The sequence below is a fragment of the Taurulus bubalis genome (assembly GCF_910589615.1).
Source record: "Taurulus bubalis genome assembly, chromosome: 10".
Taxonomy (NCBI): Eukaryota; Metazoa; Chordata; class Actinopteri; order Perciformes; family Cottidae; genus Taurulus; species Taurulus bubalis.
This window is the reverse complement of record NC_136598.1, coordinates 23,402,251-23,424,231: the sequence shown is the minus strand read 5'-3', so window position 1 is coordinate 23,424,231 and position 21,981 is coordinate 23,402,251. Positions and strand designations below refer to the sequence as shown.

The 21,981-nt window shown below is 43.5% G+C and overlaps 1 protein-coding gene across 1 annotated transcript; it reads left to right on the top strand.

Moving 5' to 3' along the window:
* The first annotated feature begins 1,612 nt into the window (after positions 1-1,612).
* On the top strand, positions 1,613-20,130 carry LOC306742749 (myelin protein zero-like protein 2). The gene is made up of 5 exons (XM_079225160.1): positions 1,613-1,753; positions 14,796-14,965; positions 15,301-15,511; positions 17,242-17,413; positions 18,937-20,130. Exons 1-5 carry the CDS (start codon positions 1,699-1,701, stop codon positions 19,091-19,093), a joined length of 765 nt encoding a protein of 254 aa, XP_079081286.1. The 5' UTR covers positions 1,613-1,698; the 3' UTR covers positions 19,094-20,130.
* The last annotated feature ends 1,851 nt before the right edge of the window (positions 20,131-21,981 follow it).

The window sequence follows — 21,981 nt, the reverse complement described above, 5'->3', positions numbered from 1 at the left end:
AAATGTTCATGCTGATTTGTTGTAATAAAACTAATCATTTCATATGTATACATCTATACTGGCTCTCTCTCGCTCTCTTTGAGGACAAATTGTGAATATTTCATCAACTATTCTGTGTAATTAATCAGAACTATATTGACTTATGATCTGTTTTCATTCCGGCTCCCTTTAGTGTTCAAGTAAAACTGCATATGTATGAGTTGTGTATGCGTTTCCACATATCTCTACACACAAGTTAATTGTTGAATAATATGCAATATGTCTATATAATATATAATTCATGATAATATATGTGGTGCCAAATGCTGATTAATTTTACTGCTTGTTTTTTTTCTTTCTGTTCATCATCATTATTATTATTATCATCATTGTGACACAGCTCATGAACATATATGTTTAACGGCGCTATAACTTCCAAACATCTATACAGGCCACAATTAAGTTGGTAAAAATGTTCAGTATTGAGATTTTGCGTAGATTTATAGCCTGCACCTTTGTGGAGTTATTATTACAGTAAATGCACCTATTCACACATATTTACTGTAAGACTTCACTCCATTTAAAAGAAAACATGTCAACATGTCAGCCATATCCGTGGAGAAGTGAATACCTAGCATCACTAGAAGCATGAGGTGGTGCACATCAAAGTGCAGCTCTGCCCCCAAGTGGTTCAAACCGGTAACTATCCAGCTCACTGGGTTATTATCACATTTTATTTTAACTGTTCAAAACAAAAAAATACAATCTTGTATCTTTGACTAGCCAATTTTCTTTGACTTTTTGATTTAATTGTATGAATAAAATCAATACATTTGAGTGAATTCAGTTTGAACTAGGAGGTCCCACATAAAAACATACTTAATTTTCCCCGGGCGCCTCTCAGGGCTGCCCACTGCTCCCTATCCAGGGATGGGTCAAATGCAGAGAAGAATTTCCCCAAGGGGATAAATAAAGGACACTTTCTTTCTTTTTCTTTCTTTTTTTCTTAACGTGTCAAAACCAGGTCATAACCTACAACATGAAGTCTATTATGTCACATCATAAAGAGGCCTTAAGTGCCTTAAATGTCTCACTAAGCACGTTCTACTACCTCAAGATGTTATATTGAATCATGAGACACCAGATCACAAAACATTAGATCATACTTTAGATTATGGATTATATGGGCATATCTACACAGCATGGATGTGCTTTGCGCAATGGCTTTTTGACGCTGGACCTCACAGAATGTGTTTTACGCAGCAGCAGAACAGGTTGGGTGAGCGTCAGGTATTTGCCCACTTTGGGTTCAACATGCTCTGCGAGTGTGTGTGTGTGTGTGTGAGAGAGAGAGAGAGAGAGAGAGAGAGAGAGAGAGAGAGAGAGAGAGAGAGAGAGAGAGAGAGAGAGAGAGAGAACGGGAGATAAGAAGGCAGCGAGGAGAGTGGATGACTTTGTTACTCCGCCCGAAAATGTGGTGGGAGGGCGCTGAAACGAAACGTATGAGCGCATCGGCGAGTTGGGACGCGTCTTTGGAGAGATAAGCTGGAAGAGGGGACTCGACGTGACTTCGTGTTTTTTAACCCCTCTCCAAAAAAAAGGGGGATCCACAGACTTATCAGCCGGGTGTCGAGTTGTCGTGAGTCGAAGGAAGAGTCTCAGTGGGTTTATTGACTGACTCCCGGTCTCCTGGTCGTCGGACCGCCTGCAGTTCATCCAATGTGCGTAAAAGGGCTCTATTTCCTCACCGTCCTGTCTGGACTCGCAGCTTCAGGTGAGAAACCCTTTAAAGTGTGAGTAGGCAAACCGAGGAAACATAGGTTGTGTTTTTTTTTGTAGATGCGAGGTGTTGTTTCACACTTTGTGTTGGGTTTAATACTAGTGGGTTCTATCCAAGTGTATTTTGGATTTTATGTGTTTTAAAGTCGAACAGTGTTTTGAGTTATATTCCCCTCCTGGGACACAGTAGCCTTATCCATAAACGCATTCTTTAAAGAAAGATGCTAATTATATAACGAGACTATATCTCTGCTTGTATCTGGGGTTTCCAAAAGTTTACTCTGGCGGTGTTTTTGTTTGTCCCACATCCCAAGAGTGATCTTAAGACGTAACAGGAAGGCTCTTAAGAGACACTCCCGACTGTCGAGTTTCAAAGTCAAAAAGGAAAAAGCTTGATTGTCTGTCCGGTAGTGAAAGCTCCGCAGGGAACCCTTAAACCGCATCTCCAGCGCGCCCGTCGTGCGTCATTGGGAAGTGGAGGACTTGGCCCAGTGGCACCGCGCGTGAGTCGGCGGAGGATTCCCGTTAAAGCTTTTCAACGAGGGGACCTTTATGGCGTCATAATGGCTTTACAGTAGGCATCTTATCCCGGCTGCATTGTGTTGTGGCCTTACATGCAACCTCACCTCCTTTCCTGCCTATTAATGTGTATCCTCTAGCTTTCACAGAGACTGTGAAGTGGCCCTCTGGAAGGCAGATAAGTCCTCCTGCTTCCCGTGCAAGAGGGAGAGGGAGGGGAATGGGGAGGGGGGAGGGGGGGGGGGGGGGTTCCAGGATATGTCAGTTGGAATCATAACAACTCCTCATATACAAACAAACCATAAAAACACGAGATACCCGATTGTTATAGCTGCTCCCATCTGAATGCTGCCGGCTAATGGAACATGTTTTAATATCACGAATTAGCGCTATCAGGGGCAGTTTATTCAGCAGACGCCCGGCTGCTTAACCTTGAAGTAATCTGTGTGCATGCCATTTAAGTGGATTATATTGATTGAGCACGTCCATCCACTGCCAGAGCACCATGCAGGGACTCCCTATAGTAGCAAGCTGCTTGTGTTTACAAGGAGTATGCGCCTGCAGATCAGTCATTACATGGTCACAGGCTGGATGTATACTGTGTGGACATAGAGGGATAATCAAATAGCAGCCTGTGGGGGGAAAGCATTGTTGGAACTGATTAAAGCTCAGCAGCGTCCTATCTGTGATGCTGCTGAGCTTCCAATGCAATGTTGGCAAAATGGCACCAAACAAGCACAGCAGACTCGGCTCATTTTCGCCAGACGTGTGTGGTGTAAACTTGACATTACTTCCCCAATTCCTTCTCCTCAGGTACACAGGTGTGACTTTAAATCAGCACATATTTACCCATCCGCCCCCCTGCTCTTCTGACACGATCAAAGACATGGGAAGTTGTTCCTTTCCAGACTGGCTGCCTGTTTTTTAAGGAGATATGACGTGGACATAACACAATGACCTCGCTCTCTAATCACGGCGAGCGATGCGGAGGTTAAAGTCATCGCTCTCAAAGATGAGCACACTCCTCCTCTGCGTAGTTTGTGTGTTCGGCACGGAGTTGTTATATAAGAACATACTATTAATCATAATTTATGTCATGATTCCCTTGGGAGCAATGTTTTTTTTTGCTTCTCACAGCACTCCTGTGGAATTTCTTTCTCCAGCAGATGTGATCATTACCAGATTTCTTTTGACTTTTTATATTTGTGAGGTGTGCCAGACGTCAAAGCAGGGTCAGTGGAACGCTCTCGTGGAGGTGGAGGTGGAGGCTCGGGCCCAGTCGACCACACAATAGTCAAGAAGTTAACATATTCACAGTTTTCTATATTTGTAATAACCCCTACAAGGCCCCAAAGCGTGTGTGTGCGCGTGTGTGTGTGTGTGTGTGTGTGTGTGTGTGTGCACCATTACAGCCCACCGGAGCTCCTGTTTTCAGCTGTTGAAATATTTAAAAGAAAAAAAAAAGTGATGTTTGAACTGTACCGAGAAGGCTTCAATAGCTTCCCTGGCAAAATCTCCAGTTTGAAGTGAAAGAAAACGTCACATTCAATAAAGAGAAATGGCACCTTAATGCATACTTTGGATGATGTCGTTTGGTAGCAGCTTACTTTTACACGTTGGTTTAAAAGCCGGCAAAATGAGTCGAGTTAAGCTAATTAGAAACAAAAGATTAGACCAGATTACTCTAATTTCTCCACCAAACGCAGACAGGGGGCAAACGAAAAAACACTTTCTTTTGAACCTCTTGCTGTTAATAATAAATCCGTCTTTTTTCTTTTCTTTTTCCTTTGTCTTCCTCTAATATTTTCGTCTTCAACCAGAACGTGTTCAACGAGACGTGTGCCAACCTGTCCTGACTTACTGGTTTAACACACACACACGCACACACACACACACACACACACACACACACGGCGTTTACATAGGTCTTTTAGGCTCCAGTTTGCCTCCGTCAGGTTTACAGGAGACTTGCATCTGTTGACTGTGACATAACAGTCACTTCTCTATAATCCCGCCACAATAAGAGGTGGCGTCAGCAGTGTTGACACACCTTGGATGCCGCCTGTCTCTTTTGTGTTGGGTTGTGTTGACAATGACACGTTGGCTTGCAACAAAACACACCAATCCCTGACACAGTTGGCGTTACATGAGTGTGTAGCCAGGGATCTGAAATACACTTCTCACTGAGCCGAAACATCTTCGGAGGCTCGTCCCGTGGTTTGAGTACATGTGTGCAGACACACACACGCACACACACGCACACACACGCACACACACACGTCTTATGCTCATCTGAATCTGTGCAAATACTGCATGTTTGTGAGCACGGGATTCTGTTTGTGCAGTCACATTCTTGCGCGCTCCGTCAGCTGGTCACTCGCTCTCAAGTCTGTTTAGAGTGGCGGTATAAACAAGTGGATCTTCCCGCTAAAGCAACACCTCCACTCGCTTCACTGCATGTGTGGGATGAACCAACAGTTTCCACAGAATATCAGCACCGCTCCCTCGGACCTGTTCCTGTCAGCTGCATAATTCACGATGAAAGACCTGGTCTTTTCCTCGTGTGCATTTGGTATGTATTCCCGTATATGCAGCCATTGCTATTTAAAAACGTTGACTCATGGGAATTGTCTCTGTATTGAAAGAGCAGCAGAGGCAGCTATGTATCCGGTTTTGCTTACTAATTAACATTTGACTCGGTGCTCAGCTATTTAAATGAGAGTGTAAGTAGAGGGGAGACGGGTGGGGCAGGTGGGTGGGGCAGGTGAAGGACACTTGAATATATTTACTCCACCTCTCATTAATTTCTATTGAATTCCGGCCCGTGTGACTACATGAGTGCTTTTCTGGTTTCCGTGTGAGTTCAGGCTCTGGAACATCTTGCGTGTCCAACAAGTTCATGTCTTTGATCATATTCAGTTGCTTTGGGGAGGGAATATATGAATACATTACTACAAGTTAGTTGCTACTTTCAGTCCATAGTTTTCTAATGTTGGCCTGAGTGGCTCATTGATAATTTAGCAATAGGCTGTCGTGACATTTGGGGATCAAACATGAAACACATTTTCAAAAGAATGTCCTATATATAATGCAGCAGAGGTCAAGCAGAGGTCAAGATATCCTGACTTTTAGTCCCTAGTGTGGCTAAATCTCCAAAGACACCTACATCCTTTAAAATGTGACCAAGTGTTGTCGTTCATTAGATCCTCCCTGCCTGGTAAACCAACATATTTTTGATATTTTGAGATGTTATCAGGGCTATTTTTCTTATTCTTTAGAGTGAGACTTTGCAGCTTCTTTGATTTAACTGCAATTCCTGCGTAGACAGCTGACTCTCGTGAGACTGAAACAACTGCAAAAGGGTATGTTTAAATGAATTCAACTAACTTTTCATCAAGAAGATGGAAATTGTGTTTTTTCTAATTAAAAAAAAGCCTCCTTCAGAGCCACAGATGATATTATACAATTATTTGAAGGCAGAAAGAGCAGATGCTTGTAACCTGCACCTCCTCCACAGTGTGGCCTCTGATCTGTGTACACAGTATATTGTTATTCGCTTGTTTATTCATCTGCATCGGGAGCAGAGGGGGAAGTCACAGTGGGACTGGATCCAGTCTGACTCATTGCACTGCAGGACGCTAAACATACGGACTGGACTGATCGTAGTAAATACGGGAAGTCTTTCGAGGGTTGGACCGTCCTGCCAACCAAAGCCCGATGTACGCGCCGGACCCCCCCTCAGGAGTTAGTAATCCCGGGGGGAGAAGTTGTTGAGTCAGCCGCGAGGTGGGAGTGGAAGAGGTTTGATGGATTAAACTCTTATCCTCGCTCACTACACGCTTCCTCCGGCCGCCGCCTGATGAATTACAATTGGCCTGGAGGAAGCAGGAGGGGGTCGGATAGAGGGAGAGGAAGAAAGAGTTAGAACAAGAGATTGATGTGTGGTCTGTGTTTGGACTGACCTTTAAAGGGGTTTCAAGCACGCTCTTATAGTTTTTTTTTAAAGTGGGGGTGTGATTCATACGTCTATCGGGTTAAAAGAGGACAAAGAATAGAAAATACATTTTCAAAATTGCAATTTGTGACATTTTCATAAGAGGGAATGTCTGTTGTCTGTCTTTCTGAAAGAAGAGTGATTTCCCATAAATCAGTTTATTGTTCCAAACACCCGGTGTCTGGTCCGTCTCTCTGGTTCGGACCATTAGGAGTATAATATGAGGAAGCATCGTCACCGTGGAGCAAAGAAAACAGCGCCACCTGCAGGAAGTCAAACTGAGAGCTGAGCACCAAAAACATGTAAACATCATAAAATGTAAATAAGAAAGCAGTGATTTTTCAGATAAGGGCTGAATATAGTGTTGAGAGAAGAGAGAGGGAGGTCGTAAACCCACGTATGCGCCGTTGTATGCCTATTGATCATACATTACACGACCACAAGTATGCATTACATCTATATGCGATCGCTGCTCGGGTGATTCCACAAAAGTGATTCCATAAATCTCATCGCTTTAACAGCCGCTGATGTTCGAAGGCTGTCTGCGTTGGATGGGATTGAGGTCCGGTCAAGTTCTTCTTGGGGAAAAAACATTTCTTTATGAAAAACTGTCTTTGCTCACCAATGAATCACCAGGTTGAATCAGGAAAAAGACCATTTCCCAAACTGTTGACACACTATAAATATTTCCTTTAAGTGGAATTAAGGAGCCGAAACCACGAAAACAACCCCAGAGCTAAAGTACAAAGAGGCATGCCACTGGCCATGCATTGTTTTTGCATGTTCACGGCTGAGCGGGCTGGAGAACATGTATGTGTCCATCTCAGGGGTTCCCTCCCATTACACCACTCAACACTTACACTTTCCCTCAACTCTGTGTCCTCCTCCTCTGGGAGCACACACTGTTACCTGAACCTGCTATTCCCAGCCCTGCATGAAAGACGGGCCTTGTTAATGAAAGAAAAAGAAAAAAAAACGAAAACTAACCTGGGCTTGTGAAACCTCTCACAAAGGAGAGAAGAGGCTCTTTGTGACCCACTGGGCTCTTTGTGTGTTTTGTCCTGTCCTAAGTGTTTCCTCCGAAAACGTTGCGAACGGAGAATCGTGTTTCCTCCGGTGGTCCCTTTGTTTCTGAGCCATAATGAAGAGAGGAAAGGCCCAAACACATACCTTCCAGGACATAATGTAATGAGACCAATTTCCCGATGCAGAGAGCCGTGCCAGCTGCTTGATTTCTCCCGCAGTGTTTCCTTCCACTCTCTTGAAGTCCAAGAAGACTTAACATCCTTTCGGCCAAAGTAAAAACCAGGTCAGTTGTATACTGTGAAGGAAACACCTCTTAAACACTGATTGTATCTCCAAGGTCCAATCAATCAAGCTATCAGTGGATATTGAACTACGCTTGACTAACAAGAGCTCTGTTTCCTCTGCTTTCCCCTTGCTGTTTATGAATCTGCATATTTATGAGCAACTGCATCAAGAAGGCCCCTCGAGCTATTAGACGACACAAAAACACCGACAACGATTTGGATTGTGCAATAAGGCAAGCGGGGTTTGTTGTTTTTAAGACATTCAAAGACAACATATTTAGAATGCCAGAGAGTGTTTGCCGAGCAGTTATGACGCGAGTTCAATATACCGAGCATGTCTCTCTGCAGTGTGAAACACACACAGACTGGCCTAGAAAACGCAGCAGTATTAGAACAGTTAAGGTTAAGAATAATTATATCTGTGCATCACTTCTAAGACCAGAGAGCGTTTCATTAGCTGTTTTGCAGGGCTGCAGTTTGTGCCCCGATCACAAGTCGGAAGTTAGCCCTGGATGCTATTAGCGTTAGCATCTCTGTCCGGCTTTTGTTGGACATGGAGAAGTCAAAGATGTACTCCTCCAACTCACTACCTGAGATAGAGGTACGATTAGTCCTCATCTTGACACCTTTACTCTTCTAAGATACGTACTGTTTGAAAAAAACAATGACGAATACAACTCAAATAAGTATATTTTAAGCATTCCCCTTATCAAACTTCTAACTAGCTCTCCACTGCAAAGCAATTGCCATGTCTTCTGCATGGATCATCAGGTGGGGAAAATGTGACTTTTTACCAGGAAATATATTTTAAAAAAATAAGCCGCTGGCGTTTCCAACTGGTTTGTGTTAGCTTTATTAGCTAGCTAGCTAACTAGACAACTAGCTAACTAGCCAACCATAAGAAGCGTGCTTTTGTCGTTCACCTTTGTGTGAAATCAAAAATGCCAGAGAATTTCACATGTTGATTCACAATCTGTATCATAAGCGCCGTAGATAACTAAGTCTGAGGGGCTTACAGTTTAGATTAGTACAACACCGCCCCACCATTTTCCCCCTCAGCTATAGCAGATTAAAATGATTTCTGCCAGCCCTTTCTTCTGCCGCCTGCATGGCATATAGCCTCCTACATCTGGCAACGTGAGATTAAGACACGGTGAGGCACTGAGGAGGTTTATGCAGCTTTAAAGCTGCCTACGCTCTTTGACAATATTATATGGGCCGGTCAAACACTACTTGATATTTTCCGTGCCTCTTTAAAAAGGCTTTTATACAATCTTGGGACGACGGCCAAGACAAACAAACCTAATCACACTTGAGTGGGCTTGGTTTGATTATTTTACAGTGGATGAAAGTATTTGCCCTCTTCAGACGAGCCAGTGGACCAGAATGTACCAGCGGTGTTGACGGGTAGAATCAAGTGCATTAAAGGGTCAGCAAGTTCGCTTTATTGTGATATATTGGACTTATTGACAAACATTATGGACTAATGCCAACGTGAGGATGTACATGTGTGTTGTCGGTGAGTCCCCTGAGAGATGACACACACACACACGATACACACAAGCTTCACAATAGAAGATCATTTTTTACGATTCCAGGTACTCCTGATGATAAACTGTTCCTGAATAGAAACAGCTGGAGTTCACGTTGACAACATTGCACACACAAACTCAGATGTTATTGATCCCCCACGTGCGAAAGTCTTTAACTGTCGCTGTAATAGTTTTAAATTCAAGCAATCAGGTCGCAAATGGTCTGCACACTTCACACAAAGGCAATCATTTTGTCTTTTTAATTACCAGAGTGAAAGAGTGTAATTGATCTTCTTCAAATCCTTCCAAAGCATTAAATAACTTTAATGAGGGGAATATGGAGCAGAGACAAAGCCTGAAAGAGATTAGGGTTTTTTTCCGCTTCATATGACCTGACAGTTCTCTTTTTTTCCTTCTTGTTCTGACTCAGCAGCACCTTTGTGTCAACTCGACAGACCTCCGCATTAAATTTAATATATTTGTCTGCACTCTGGCCCTTCCCTCCTCTGTAGGGTGCATAGCGCCATCTTAATAAGCCGTGAAAGCTCTCTCTCTCTGTCTCTGGATGCTGGGTGTGGTCCGCGCTTATAGCCGGTCAAGTTGTTCAGACATAAACAAGTCTCACAGACATGCCGCAGTAGAAAAATGGACAGACCAACAAGCAAACAAACACTATTATCTTATCTTCGTCTCACAGACTGCAATTATGTAAAAAAAAAACGACATTTCCCATCATTTTGTTATCTTCTTGCTCCATCCATACAGCACTCATTCCCTCATCTGCTCAATCATGCTGCTCTTGCTCTTTCATCACTTAAAGCTCACTCTCTCATTTCAGCGTGTTTATCTTGCTCGTCTCTTTCCCTAAATGAGTCAAATTCTGCACTTCACTCGATGGTATGCATCCTCCTCTGCAATTAGTGCCTGCTAATGACCGATTAAGTAGAGATCATGTACTTTGAGCCTTGGGGAAAAATTAGTAATGCAATTGAGGCACTGTACACAGCCCTAACTGTTCTGTCATTCTGCTAATATCCATTATGCCTTCAAAAAGTCCTGATTAACCTTAATTCTTAATCAGCTCCGCTTGCGTCAAACGACGGCGTAGTTTAAAGCGTTTTTCTTTTTTTGTTGCTGAAAGGAGATTAGTAATGCTTATTTGAATTCATAAATAGATTGGTTGATGGAAGGAATTTGGAAATGAGATGTTATGGCCTTGAGAACTTGCTTTCTTTCCTGATAAATGAAGCAATATTTGCTTGAGGAGCAGAGGCATTGCACTAATCTTCCATGTACTCACTGAAAGAAGGATGTACAAATAGAGGGGTTTGACTGTGTATACTGATTTAGTGACTAATGATTGTTATTACAGAGATTTACACCATTCCCTCCTATTTATAAACCAGACTGAGAGACTATGCTAGCTGCGCATTGGGCTAAATGCTAATGTCACCATACTAACATGATCACAACGATAATGTCATCATGTTGATATTTTGCATGTATAGGCCTCATATTTACCTTTTTCTCTGTCTTAATTTAGCTTGTTAGCATGCAACAGTATGCTAATTAGCTCTAAACACAAGTAAAGCAGAGGCTGATGGGATTAATTTGGCCGGCAATTGGTCACAAACCAAAGTGTTGAATAGATCAAAATCAGTGGGGTTGATTTTCTGGGGACAATGAATGTCTGTAGGGAAAAATATATCAAACATTTGTTGAGATCTTTCAGTCGACAGACATAGCCATCCTATCCCACGCTGCTGTCATTGCTCTAAAGAGAAACCGTAGTTTGAAATGAGGGATTTTTTGAGAACAGAAGCGGTTGTCATGCAGTTGAATACGGCACTCATCCATACACACACATACACACACACGCAGCGAGTTATTACTGTCTGGACTGACGCAGCCAACACTGATGTTATCTGCCTAATGAATATCCTAAACACAGGCAGTTTAATCCACTAACTCCAGGGTTTTCCGTATACTCAGGTAGAGGAGGAAACGAGATAAAGGAGGCCTGTTCCCTGTGGAGTCCATCCATCAAAGCATTATTCTGAAACATAAAAGGGGTTATTTATGGAATTGGCCTACCTTCCCTTATTTTCAAGATTCTGATGCGGAAAAAAACCAAGCAAGCATACACTGCAATCTTATTGCAATGACAACCGTGTTTTTTCATTCAGTTAAAATACAATTTTACGTCTGATAAAAGGACCAGACGATTTGCAAAGATGGACAGCTCCTGCAGTGTGTACTCTGCCTGTATTGCTCCCTCCTCCCAGGTTTCATCGAGCTCATTTAAAACACATTAGGCTGTTAGAGCGCTGTCAAGGCCCAGCGATGAGAGAGAAGCCTGTCTATTTTTAATGCTGCGTGGGGGCCGTCTGGTCGCCCCACTCTCTCATCCCAGCCCACAGGAAACTCTCTCCAGCCCGATAAGGAACAGAACACGTCGCCCGAGGAGACAAGCCCCCGCCGGCATTGTCCCAGCTAGCGGCTCCTGCCTTAATGCTCCCTGTGATTATAGTGCAGGGGTAACAATATAGTTACATTTTCCCTCCTTGGACTTTTCTTATTTCTATTCTTTGAGCCTTATGTTGCCAGTCAGAATAGGACAAAACCGACCCTATCTATCTCTTAACCCAAATTATAAATAGTGGTATAAAGTTGAATCCATCTTTTTAGGGTTTAAAATCTAATATATATTGTATAATATATACATCGTAGGTGAATTGTCTGTGAAATTGAGCAACCTTTTTTAAAATAATTGACAGCTAGAGGTTACATCTCATCTCATTTACATCAGACTTCAGTATAACCTTGATGTTAGCTAATTGCATCAACAAAATCTAATAGTCTCATATCTTATTTATGATGAAGTGCCCTCTAGGCTGCCCGCTTAATGGAGAAAACATTTTAAAGTTCCCTCTTTGATGGCCCTATGGTGGACACAACTCAATGAAGTGCCCTCTGGAGTGCCCTTAAAGTAGAGGAAACATGATGAAGTTCCCTCTAGGGTTCCATCCCAGAAGAGAACACATGATGAAGTTCCCTCTAGGGTTCTATTCCAGAAGAGAACACATGATGAAGATCCCTCTAGGGTTCTATTCCAGAAGAGAACACATGATGATGTTCCCTCTAGGGTTCCATCCCAGAAGAGAACACATGATGAAGATCCCTCTAGGGTTCTATTCCAGAAGAGAACACATGATGATGTTCCCACTAGGGTTCCATCCCAGAAGAGAACACATGATGAAGTTCCTTCTAGGGTTCTATTCCAGAAGAGAACACATGATGAAGTTCTCTCTAGGGTTCTATTCCAGAAGAGAACACATGATGATGTTCCCACTAGGGTTCCATCCCAGAAGAGAACACATGATGAAGTTCCCTCTAGGGTTCCATCCCAGAAGAGAACACATGATGAAGTTCCCTCTAGGGTTCTATTCCAGAAGAGAACACATGATGAAGTTCCCTATCGGGTTCTATTCCAGAAGAGAACACATGATGATGTTCCCACTAGGGTTCCATCCCAGAAGAGAACACATGATGAAGTTCCCTCTAGGGTTCCATCCCAGAAGAGAACACATGATGAAGTTCCCTCTAGGCTTCTATTCCAGAAGAGAACACATGTGAAGTTCTTTATATGGTTCCATTCCAGAAGAGAACACATGATGAAGTTCCCTCTAGGGTTCTATTCCAGAAGAGAACACATGACGAAGTTCCCTCTAGGGTTCCATTCCAGAAGAGAACACATGATGAAGTTCCCTCTAGGGTTCCATCCCAGAAGAGAACACATGATGAAGTTCCCTCTAGGGTTCCATCCCAGAAGAGAACACATGATGAAGTTCCCTCTAGGGTTCTATTCCAGAAGAGAACACATGACGAAGTTCCCTCTAGGGTTCCATCCCAGAAGAGAACACATGATGAAGTTCCCTCTAGGGTTCCATCCCAGAAGAGAACACATGATGAAGTTCCCTCTAGGGTTCCATCCCAGAAGAGAACACATGATGAAGTTCCCTCTAAGGTTCTGTTCTAGAAGAGAACACATGTGAAGTTCCTTATAGGGTTCCATCCCAGAAGAGAACACTTGATGAAGTTCCCTCTAGGGTTCCATCCCAGAAGAGAACACATGATGAAGTTCCCTCTAGGGTTCCATCCCAGAAGAGAACACATGATGAAGTTCCCTCTAGGGTTCCATCCCAGAAGAGAACACATGATGAAGTTCCCTCTAGGGTTCCATCCCAGAAGAGAACACATGGTGAAGTTCCCTCTAGGCTTCTATTCCAGAAGAGAACACATGATGAAGTTCCCCTGTGGTAGATTAAACAGGATAAAGTGCTCTTCCAGTGGAGAAAACATGATGAAGTTCCCTCTTGGAGTCCTCTATGGTAGATACAACTTGATGAAGTGCCCTCTAAGGTGCCTTTCCAGAGAAGAACATATGAAGAAGTTCCCTCTTGGAGGCCCCTATGGTAGATACAACTTGATGAAGTTCCCTCTTGGAGGCCCCTATGGTAGATACAACTTGATGAAGTGCCCTCTAAGGTGCCTTTCCAGAGGAGAAAACATGATGAAGTTGGATGCTCCAAGATAAAACATGACAAATTGCCTTCAAGTGGGGTGATGAGTGCACTCTTGGATGCGCTTATGGTAGTTAACACTTGATGAAGTGCCCTCTAGGGTTCACTACAAGTGGAGAAAACATGATGAAATGCTTCTTGGATGCCCCTACAGGATGAAACATGATAAAGTCCCTTTAGTGTACCCTTCACCTGGAGAAAACCAGACGCAGTGCACTAATGGGTGTCCTTAAATGGAGACATTGTGATGCATAGTCTGCCCTACATACTAGAAAACCTCCCCCCCTCCACACACACACACACATGCAGCTAGTACCCTATTTATTTAATGTTATGCCTCAGACAGCCTGAGTCCACCACTGGGAGACTTGATCCGCTCGTTCGTGATGTGACCTGTCGCCAGACAGAAACTCAGCATTAAGGGTGTCTCTGTCTGGGAGAGTGCATGCATGTGTGTGTGTGTATGTGTGTATGTGTGTCAGTGCTAATTCCATTCTGGGGAGCTTCATCCATCATTATGTGGAAGAGCCAAATCTTTGCCAATATCCCTCTCTGCTCTTCCAGTCCATTCATTTTCCATCTAATAGGTCCATCCACCGCGTAGCCTACTGTAAAGATTGATACAGTCCACATCCATATAATCTGCAGCAGACACTCAATTCCAGCCCTGTCTCAGCTGCAGCAGTGCAGCTAAAGTGGCTATTATTCATCAAATGTCACAAATTTGTTCTGCTGATCTGAAATCAGCTTGGGCTTTCAGGATGTAATGAATCAGATATCTAATCGCGCACTTTCAGCATTTAGACCAATCTGTGGGATTTCACTATATACTGTATGTCTCTAACATAGTTATAGTGACAACCTAGAGTTGCTGCTTTTTCCTTGCAGCAGCAGTGCGTAGGCAGAGGCGGGGTCACCGGGTACACTGTGTGCACTCGCTCGGCAGGAATCCACTGATGAGGTTGAATTCATACCGTGTCTGTTCCGTTTTTTTTGTGGCTCTTTCACAAACCATTTATCTACGTATTGATTTTTGCTCTGTATGCCCTTCGTTCTGCTTCTGGGTAAACTCTCTGTGCCGCCTGTTTGCGTCCTGCAGGCGTGCTGCAGGTCAGCGGGATGCGTATATACACATCCGGGGACATGGAGGCCGTCAACGGGACAGATGTCCGTCTGAAGTGCACGTTCCAGAGCTCCTCTACCATCAACGCCAACGCCATCGTCATCTCCTGGAGCTTCAGACCCCTCAAACCAGGCCGAGAGGAGTCGGTGAGTGCGTGTGTGTATGTGTGTGTGTGTGTGTGTGTGTTTGCAAGAAAGCGAGAACAACCCTTAAACCTCTCTCATTGTGTCAGCGAGCATCCGCCCCCTCAGCCAACTGAGAGAGGACTTGGTGAGTCATCCGGCTCCCTACAGAGCATCCAAGGCTGTGTGTGTGTGTGTGTGTGTGTGTGTGTGTGTGTGTGTGTGTGCATGTTGAAAAGATGCAGCAGAGGTCTGGTTTTATTTTCGCTCTTTCTTTGTCTGTAAGTTTAAAATACCGTCCTTCTCCACACCCAGTTTTTTGCTCCGACCAAATTCTACCCATCAATTTCCACTTGTAGGTGTTCCACTACCAGCAGCGGCCGTATCCTCCGTTGGAGGGCATCTTCAGGAAGCGCGTCAGCTGGGCCGGCGACGTCATGGGCCGTGACGCCTCCATCATACTTCAGCAGGTCAAGTTCACCTACAACGGCACCTACATCTGCCAGGTCAAGAATCCCCCGGATGTCCACGGCACAGTGGGAGAGATTCGACTCCGAGTCGTCACCACAGGTCAGCATCACATATTGCTTTGTGTATACCGTGAATATATTTGTGTTTTATCTGTTGGAAAACACCCACATCCTTTCAATCCTGGCTGAAAGCAACAACAACACAAAAAGAGAGGAAAGCACAGAATATTTAAGCAAAGGGGAATTCAGAGAAACTGCTAGAATGCATTCAAATGAATCACATTATTCTTCAAATGGATGTTGTTTGGTTTTAATTTCACATTATAGCATTGACGCATTATAATTGAAAACTCTGCAAATGTTCCATACAAATTGATTAATATAATCGAATCCATAAAAATGTATTAAAATGAAGTCGCTACAATACATATAGAGCCTGTCGTACATCAAACAGTGATGCTCTTGAGTTAAATTGTAATTTCACAATGCCAACAATGCCAATGCTGTGTAGACGTTGAGCACTTATAATGTTTACCATGTTCACCGTATTACATTAGCGTGTTAGTGTTGCTAATATTTTCTAATTAGAGCAAAGCACAAAGGGAAGTTGAGGCTAATGGGATGGACATGAATCTGTTAACCATTTGATTGCAACCCGTCCAATAGGCTCAGTCGTAGAGTCACTTTATTCAGAACCACAGTCGCAGTCATTAGGTTACATCTTCCCAGAACCAGAACCGTGGACATCTAAAACTAATCCAGCGTAAGTGAACATTTGCAGTAGAAGTTGGGGAATAAACACATCCGTAGGATTCATCCTCTGGGGGCCATAAATACAGTATTTCAGTGAAAAACACAAATGTATGACAGAGTATTAGAAAGTTTACAAGAAAAAATTCTGAACATGAATAAATACTAATATTGTGGAAGTCGCAGGAAAGTAGAGACGAACAACTTCTGTCTTTGACTACACAAAAGTGTGTGTCCCAACACACAGTGTTACTATATTTACACAGCAGCTTTCAAGGGAGCGCGCCCAGCTGCCACTCAGTCAGAGCGAAGGGAACCCGACACAGAAAAGAAACATGACAGAACTGCTGGTGTCTCTAGCTTTAGGCAAACGTCAACCTGCGGATGGCGCAACGGTGGATGCATGAATACACAGTCATAAAATGTGCGTTTATTATTAATAATGACTGTGTTTACACCTTTATGGCTGAGTTTACAAAGTGCTTTGACAGACAAAGCATAGCTTACTTTACCATGCACACACACACTTGACACAATTACATTATTATTATTATATATATATATATATATTTTTTTTCGTTCTTTTTCTTTTGTTGTCTGTCTTATGCATATTTAATTTTATGTTTGTCATTTTGTAAAATTTTAAATATTATATAGGTGGAGCCCAGTTGGCTTTTTACCCTTTTCCTACACTCTGATATTCATTTATCTCTGTTATTTTTGTTTATTTTTAAACAAAATAAATACATAAAATATAGCAAAAGCAAAGAAACAGAAAGCCCAACAAAAGCAGGACAAACTAAGGGAAAACGTAAACACATAAAACAATAAAACCAATCGATTCAATAAGAACAAACAAAAACAAAACATATATATATATTAATAATAATTATATTAACAGAGTCCACATTTCCACGTGCTTTAAAAGTGATCAGTAAAATAAAAATCAGTGCCGCTGCTGCATAGATGCCAGCGTACTGCAGACTCACAGGTGTAAAAACCCAGTGCCTCTGAGGAGCGTTGGTATTTTTCTGCTGCGCGCCTCATTCTGCCTCCCTGTGTTTCCCCCTCAACCTTCAGCCTCTTTCTCCGAGCTTCTCCTCCTGGCGCTGGCCATCGGGGGCGCCATCGCCGGCGTGGTCATCCTCCTCATCATCATTGTGTCCTGCAGGCGGTGCAGGAAGAGGAGACAGAGGCAGCAGGAAGGGAGCGAGGAGGCGCCCCGCAAAGAGAGAAAAGACCCCACTGCGTGGTAAGACCGAGAGAAAGACAGAAGGGGGTGGAAGACGGAGAGAGGAACCCGAAGAATGTCACGCTTCCTCTTTCGCTCTTTGTGGGGATCGGGGCTTGTGGCGCTCCTTCTCGGGATCTGGGGCTCTTTTCCTACTGGACGCTTCGCTTCCTCCTTCCACTCCAACCGCAGTCTTTGGATCCCAAACCCGGACCATAGACGATGGGCAGCTGTCATGTAACTAGATATGAATTAAGAAAGTGCCTTTGTATAGGAAACTGTAGATACAGAACTTACGCCAGACTGTTGTGTAGCTTTTTTTTTTACGATGTCACCATGTGCCTTTCACTTCTGGAGAGAAACAACTGTATTATCGGTTCATCTTTTGCCGGTTCAGCGAAATGGGCTTTGAAAACACATTTCCTGTGTTAGAGTAAATGTTTTGATGATGTAGAGGCCGAACAATGGTGTATTCCTGCTGTGTACTTCCCGACTAATACATTTCAAACCCCAACAATGCAGCACAAGCCGCATGGTTTAAACACACAATAGAAACTGTGGAACAATGACTGAGCAGCTTCCTAGCTTCTATTGAAATTTAGTTTTAACGACTAGATGATACATTATGAAAGCCCATGCATATCTGTATCTATCAGGCCTCATTTCAACGGTTGTATTTCAGCTCTCTGTTCTTCTGAATGCATCTGAGGATGTCCGTGTACATTTCTGTTTTTGTTTCACTACTGAAGTTATATTGCTGTATTTTTCTGAGATTCTGTGGTGTTATTAGCCTGATGTTGAGCTTCCTGCAGAAATGATCAAGGTGCTATCAAACATTTGACGGAGAGCACTTGTTGGTAAACAGACATTTCATCCAGTACTTTTGTAAAAAAGAAAAAGAAAATCTTACTAGCACATATAAATGAGATATCAATTCTCAATGACAAATTGGAAAAACATTTTTAACACGTAGCCTCTCTGGTGGCTGATTGTCTGTTTAGAACAATGAGCTGTTGTTGTCAAAAACATATCTTTTTTTTGTTTTCTGGGCACGTGGGACTTCTTTGTTTCAATCTTGGGTTTTCAGATCTCTCTGTAAGAGGCGCCACGACTGGTTACTGTAACTCACTTTCATTCACCGGCCCTTTAAAAAGCCGAGCTCCTCAAGGACAAGTCGACAACTCCTTGCTCTCGATCCGATTTATTCCAACTTCAAAACCAGAATCGCTGAAAAACTTGGCGAAGGAAGGAAAACATTTTTAACCCAATCAGATGTAGATGTCGTAAACAGATCTAACGATCCGACCTCCGCTCTCAACTCGGGACGACTTAAACCTGCGTGACACTAACCCTTTGTCCCCGCTGTGTGTTCGTCTGCTCGTCTTTGTCCTGTCCTCATTCTGTGTGACTTATGCACACGCACGCACACATACATAATTCATGAATGTGTCACGCATGGATTCATATCACGCTCTGTGTGTGTTTGTGTGTGTGTGTGTGTGTTATGTTTCTCCCCCTGGTGCATGTCTGTGTGTGTGTCCCAGCCACCCATCGAGGTCCTTCCACCTGTATCTGTCAGAGACGTCCTTTGAGATTGACAGCTCGGACGGCATGATCTCAGATCCCAGCACCGGAAGCGAGAGCTCCTCGGAGGAGGAGGGCCCGAGCTCAGACGAAGAGGAGGAAGACGACTCCGACTGAGGATGTGTAGGGACAGACAGGGAGACAGAAGGACTGGTGGGAAGCCCGCCCAGGTGGCACCGGTGGATTACGGTGACCAGACGAAGAGAGCGCCGCCACCCCCGCCGACCCCGCCGACCCCGTGTCGAAAACGAGCTCATTGCTCAAGCATGGGAGGAGAACGGAAGGTTTAAAGAGCAAGAACGAAGAGGAGTGGAGCGATGAAGATCAAGGAGCCATTGTACTTTTTGAGATAATCCAGATATGAAGGAAGAAATGCTGGGTTTGACCTGCAAAAAAAAAAGGGCCAGTTCATTGCTCTTCATCTGTTGTCTTGCACACGGAAGTGTTGCAAGTCTGTCACAAAGTCATCCTGAACATGCATGTGAACATTTCTGAGGGTGCTCTAACTTTTGCAAAAATCTTTCCTTGGGTTGGCTTTATAGACAACAATATGTGAAACCTGTAGGCTTCACTGCAGATGATGCAGGCCTTGCACTTATATGCACAACCATACCTGCCGGTCTCAGAGCCCGTGTTAGATGCTGTTTCATCCTCCAGCTGTAGGCTTAGGGGGCTTATGTCACATCGGATTACTCGGATAAAAGAGCATAACTGTGATGTTGCTGTCATTAAGTCTGAAGGCCAAATACTTGATCAGCGAGCGCATGCACAAACCTGTCCTGAGTGCTGCGTGGTGGCACACAGTCAGATCTGGAAACCCTTTGATTGCGTAATGTCCTCGAGAGCCCGTCGTCTCTCCGTGCGTCTGTGAATGCATCGCGTCTACTAACAAGTGGTTGTAACACCTGTCTCTCTTCCATTGTTTTTTTTTCTGACAGAATTCTGTACTTCTTGTACTCTGTGATGTAACGCTGAGCAATTTGTGTATAGATTTTTCTTTCTATTTGGTCTTTTATAGGATTATACCAGAAGTATTGTATCACGTTGTTTAAAATGTCACTGTATGTGTTTGTTATAGACCTTTTTATATATATATGTACATATATATATATACATATATATATAAAAGATTTTCTAATAAAAATGCCTTTGAATGTTTACCACATTGGGTCACGTGACATTGCACGATACAGAGGTGATCCAGGCAGACACTAGCTGGCTCATAAATATTCACCCGTATCTTGGGGAAGATCTGCGAGAGCTCATCTATTATGGAAGCAAAGAATCTTGTTATCCATCATTTATTACGCATCATTATCTTTAATGCACTCCATCTAATTGTGTGCTTATGATGTGTCTGTCTTGCACAGCTCTTCACTTGTTTACCTGTACACATCCCTGCAGTGAATCATTGTTTAATTTGTTGCACGTCCAATACGTCTCCCTCTGTGACTGCTGGCTTGTTTATTGCATGAGTGTTCATGACCGTGAATACGTTACTCGTGTTACACATCTTTGTGCGTGAGTGTTTGTGTGTTTGTGGGCATTGATCAAAGTCTGTCCCTCTGGGTGTAGCTTTAGTTACTGACTGACAGACCTAAAGAATGTGTGTGTGTGTGTGTGTGTGTGTGTGTGTGTGGCTGAGGGCAGAGCATGCTTGACGGACACTAAAAAGAGGGAAAGGAGGTGGGAGACCTGTGTTTATCTAAGATGAATAATTACATTTTGCTGTAGAGAAAGGCCACGAGTAATGAAGTGATGAAGCAACAGTGGGGTCTCTAGATAATCTTGTTTGCATCACCAAGGCGTCTCCTAATTACTCTTGCAGAGCGTAGACATTGGCCTCCAAATAATCCTGTGCCACTTCAGTAATCAATCGTGGGTGTGGAAACAAACATGTTTCAGGCTTATTAAAGTTTATGGGCAGAAACGATATGACAGTCACGTACGGTTAATTCACATTTTGTAGACGTAATGTGCAAAAGAGCCTGGAAATCAATTTAATATCATATTAATTTATCTTAAAACCTTTGTAAGACATAGCAGAGGAAGGTGCATATGCTATTTCCTCCAGTGACAGCATGGTAAATAGACCAGAATGCAATGCACTTTGCATTTTGAGTGAAAAATATGGTAGTTGCTATGCTATCACGGCTGCTATAACTCTCTCCACCGAGACAAACACAACAACATCTGCGTGCTGCGAGTTCGTGCCCGTCCTCTGGTGATTGCCAAAAGGCCAATTTAGGAAAGTAAGGGGGAAAAAAAGCAGAGATATTACATATTTGTTGCTGAGCAATCATGAGCTGGAACATCAGGCAGATATTAGTGTTCCAGACACCTCCTCCCGTATTAATGTCCTGTATACCTGCTTCTACAGGACGATGGCGGGCAATAAGGGGCCCACACCTGTGAGAGGTGTTCTCAACCGCTCCTCGTCCATGACTCATAAGTCGTTCTCGGCCACAATAAGTTCATCATCTGCAACACAAGTAAATCCTTTCTGAAGAAAAGGGATTGTTTGATGAAGGGAGGGCGGAAGGAAGAACTCATTCATTGTTATGAGAAAACTAGGTCGGTCTCTCTCTCGCTCCCACCCACTTACGTCTTGCTTCATCTCTCTCCCTCTATTTTTTCCATTTGCTGCATTCCACACCTTAGGAGGGGTTGTACCTGGCACACTAATGTGGAGAGGCACTACATTCCTTCACACGTACTTACACACACTCACTCACTTGCGACACACAGACTTTGGCACGACAGGTTGTGGAAAAGAGAAAACAAATCACCTTCCCCGACTGTACGACTGAATGCCGCACTGTGACTTATATATCGACGGCTGTAGTTCTCCATTTCTACCCCCTCCCCACCCATGTGCACTCAAACGCTACAGTTCTTAATCCATTCAATCAAAAAGTGGAGAGTCAGCGTTATTTGCCTTTGAGTCCTGCATTGATAGGGCCCCCTATAGCTATTGTGCATGAGTAATGCTGTACTACTCGTTT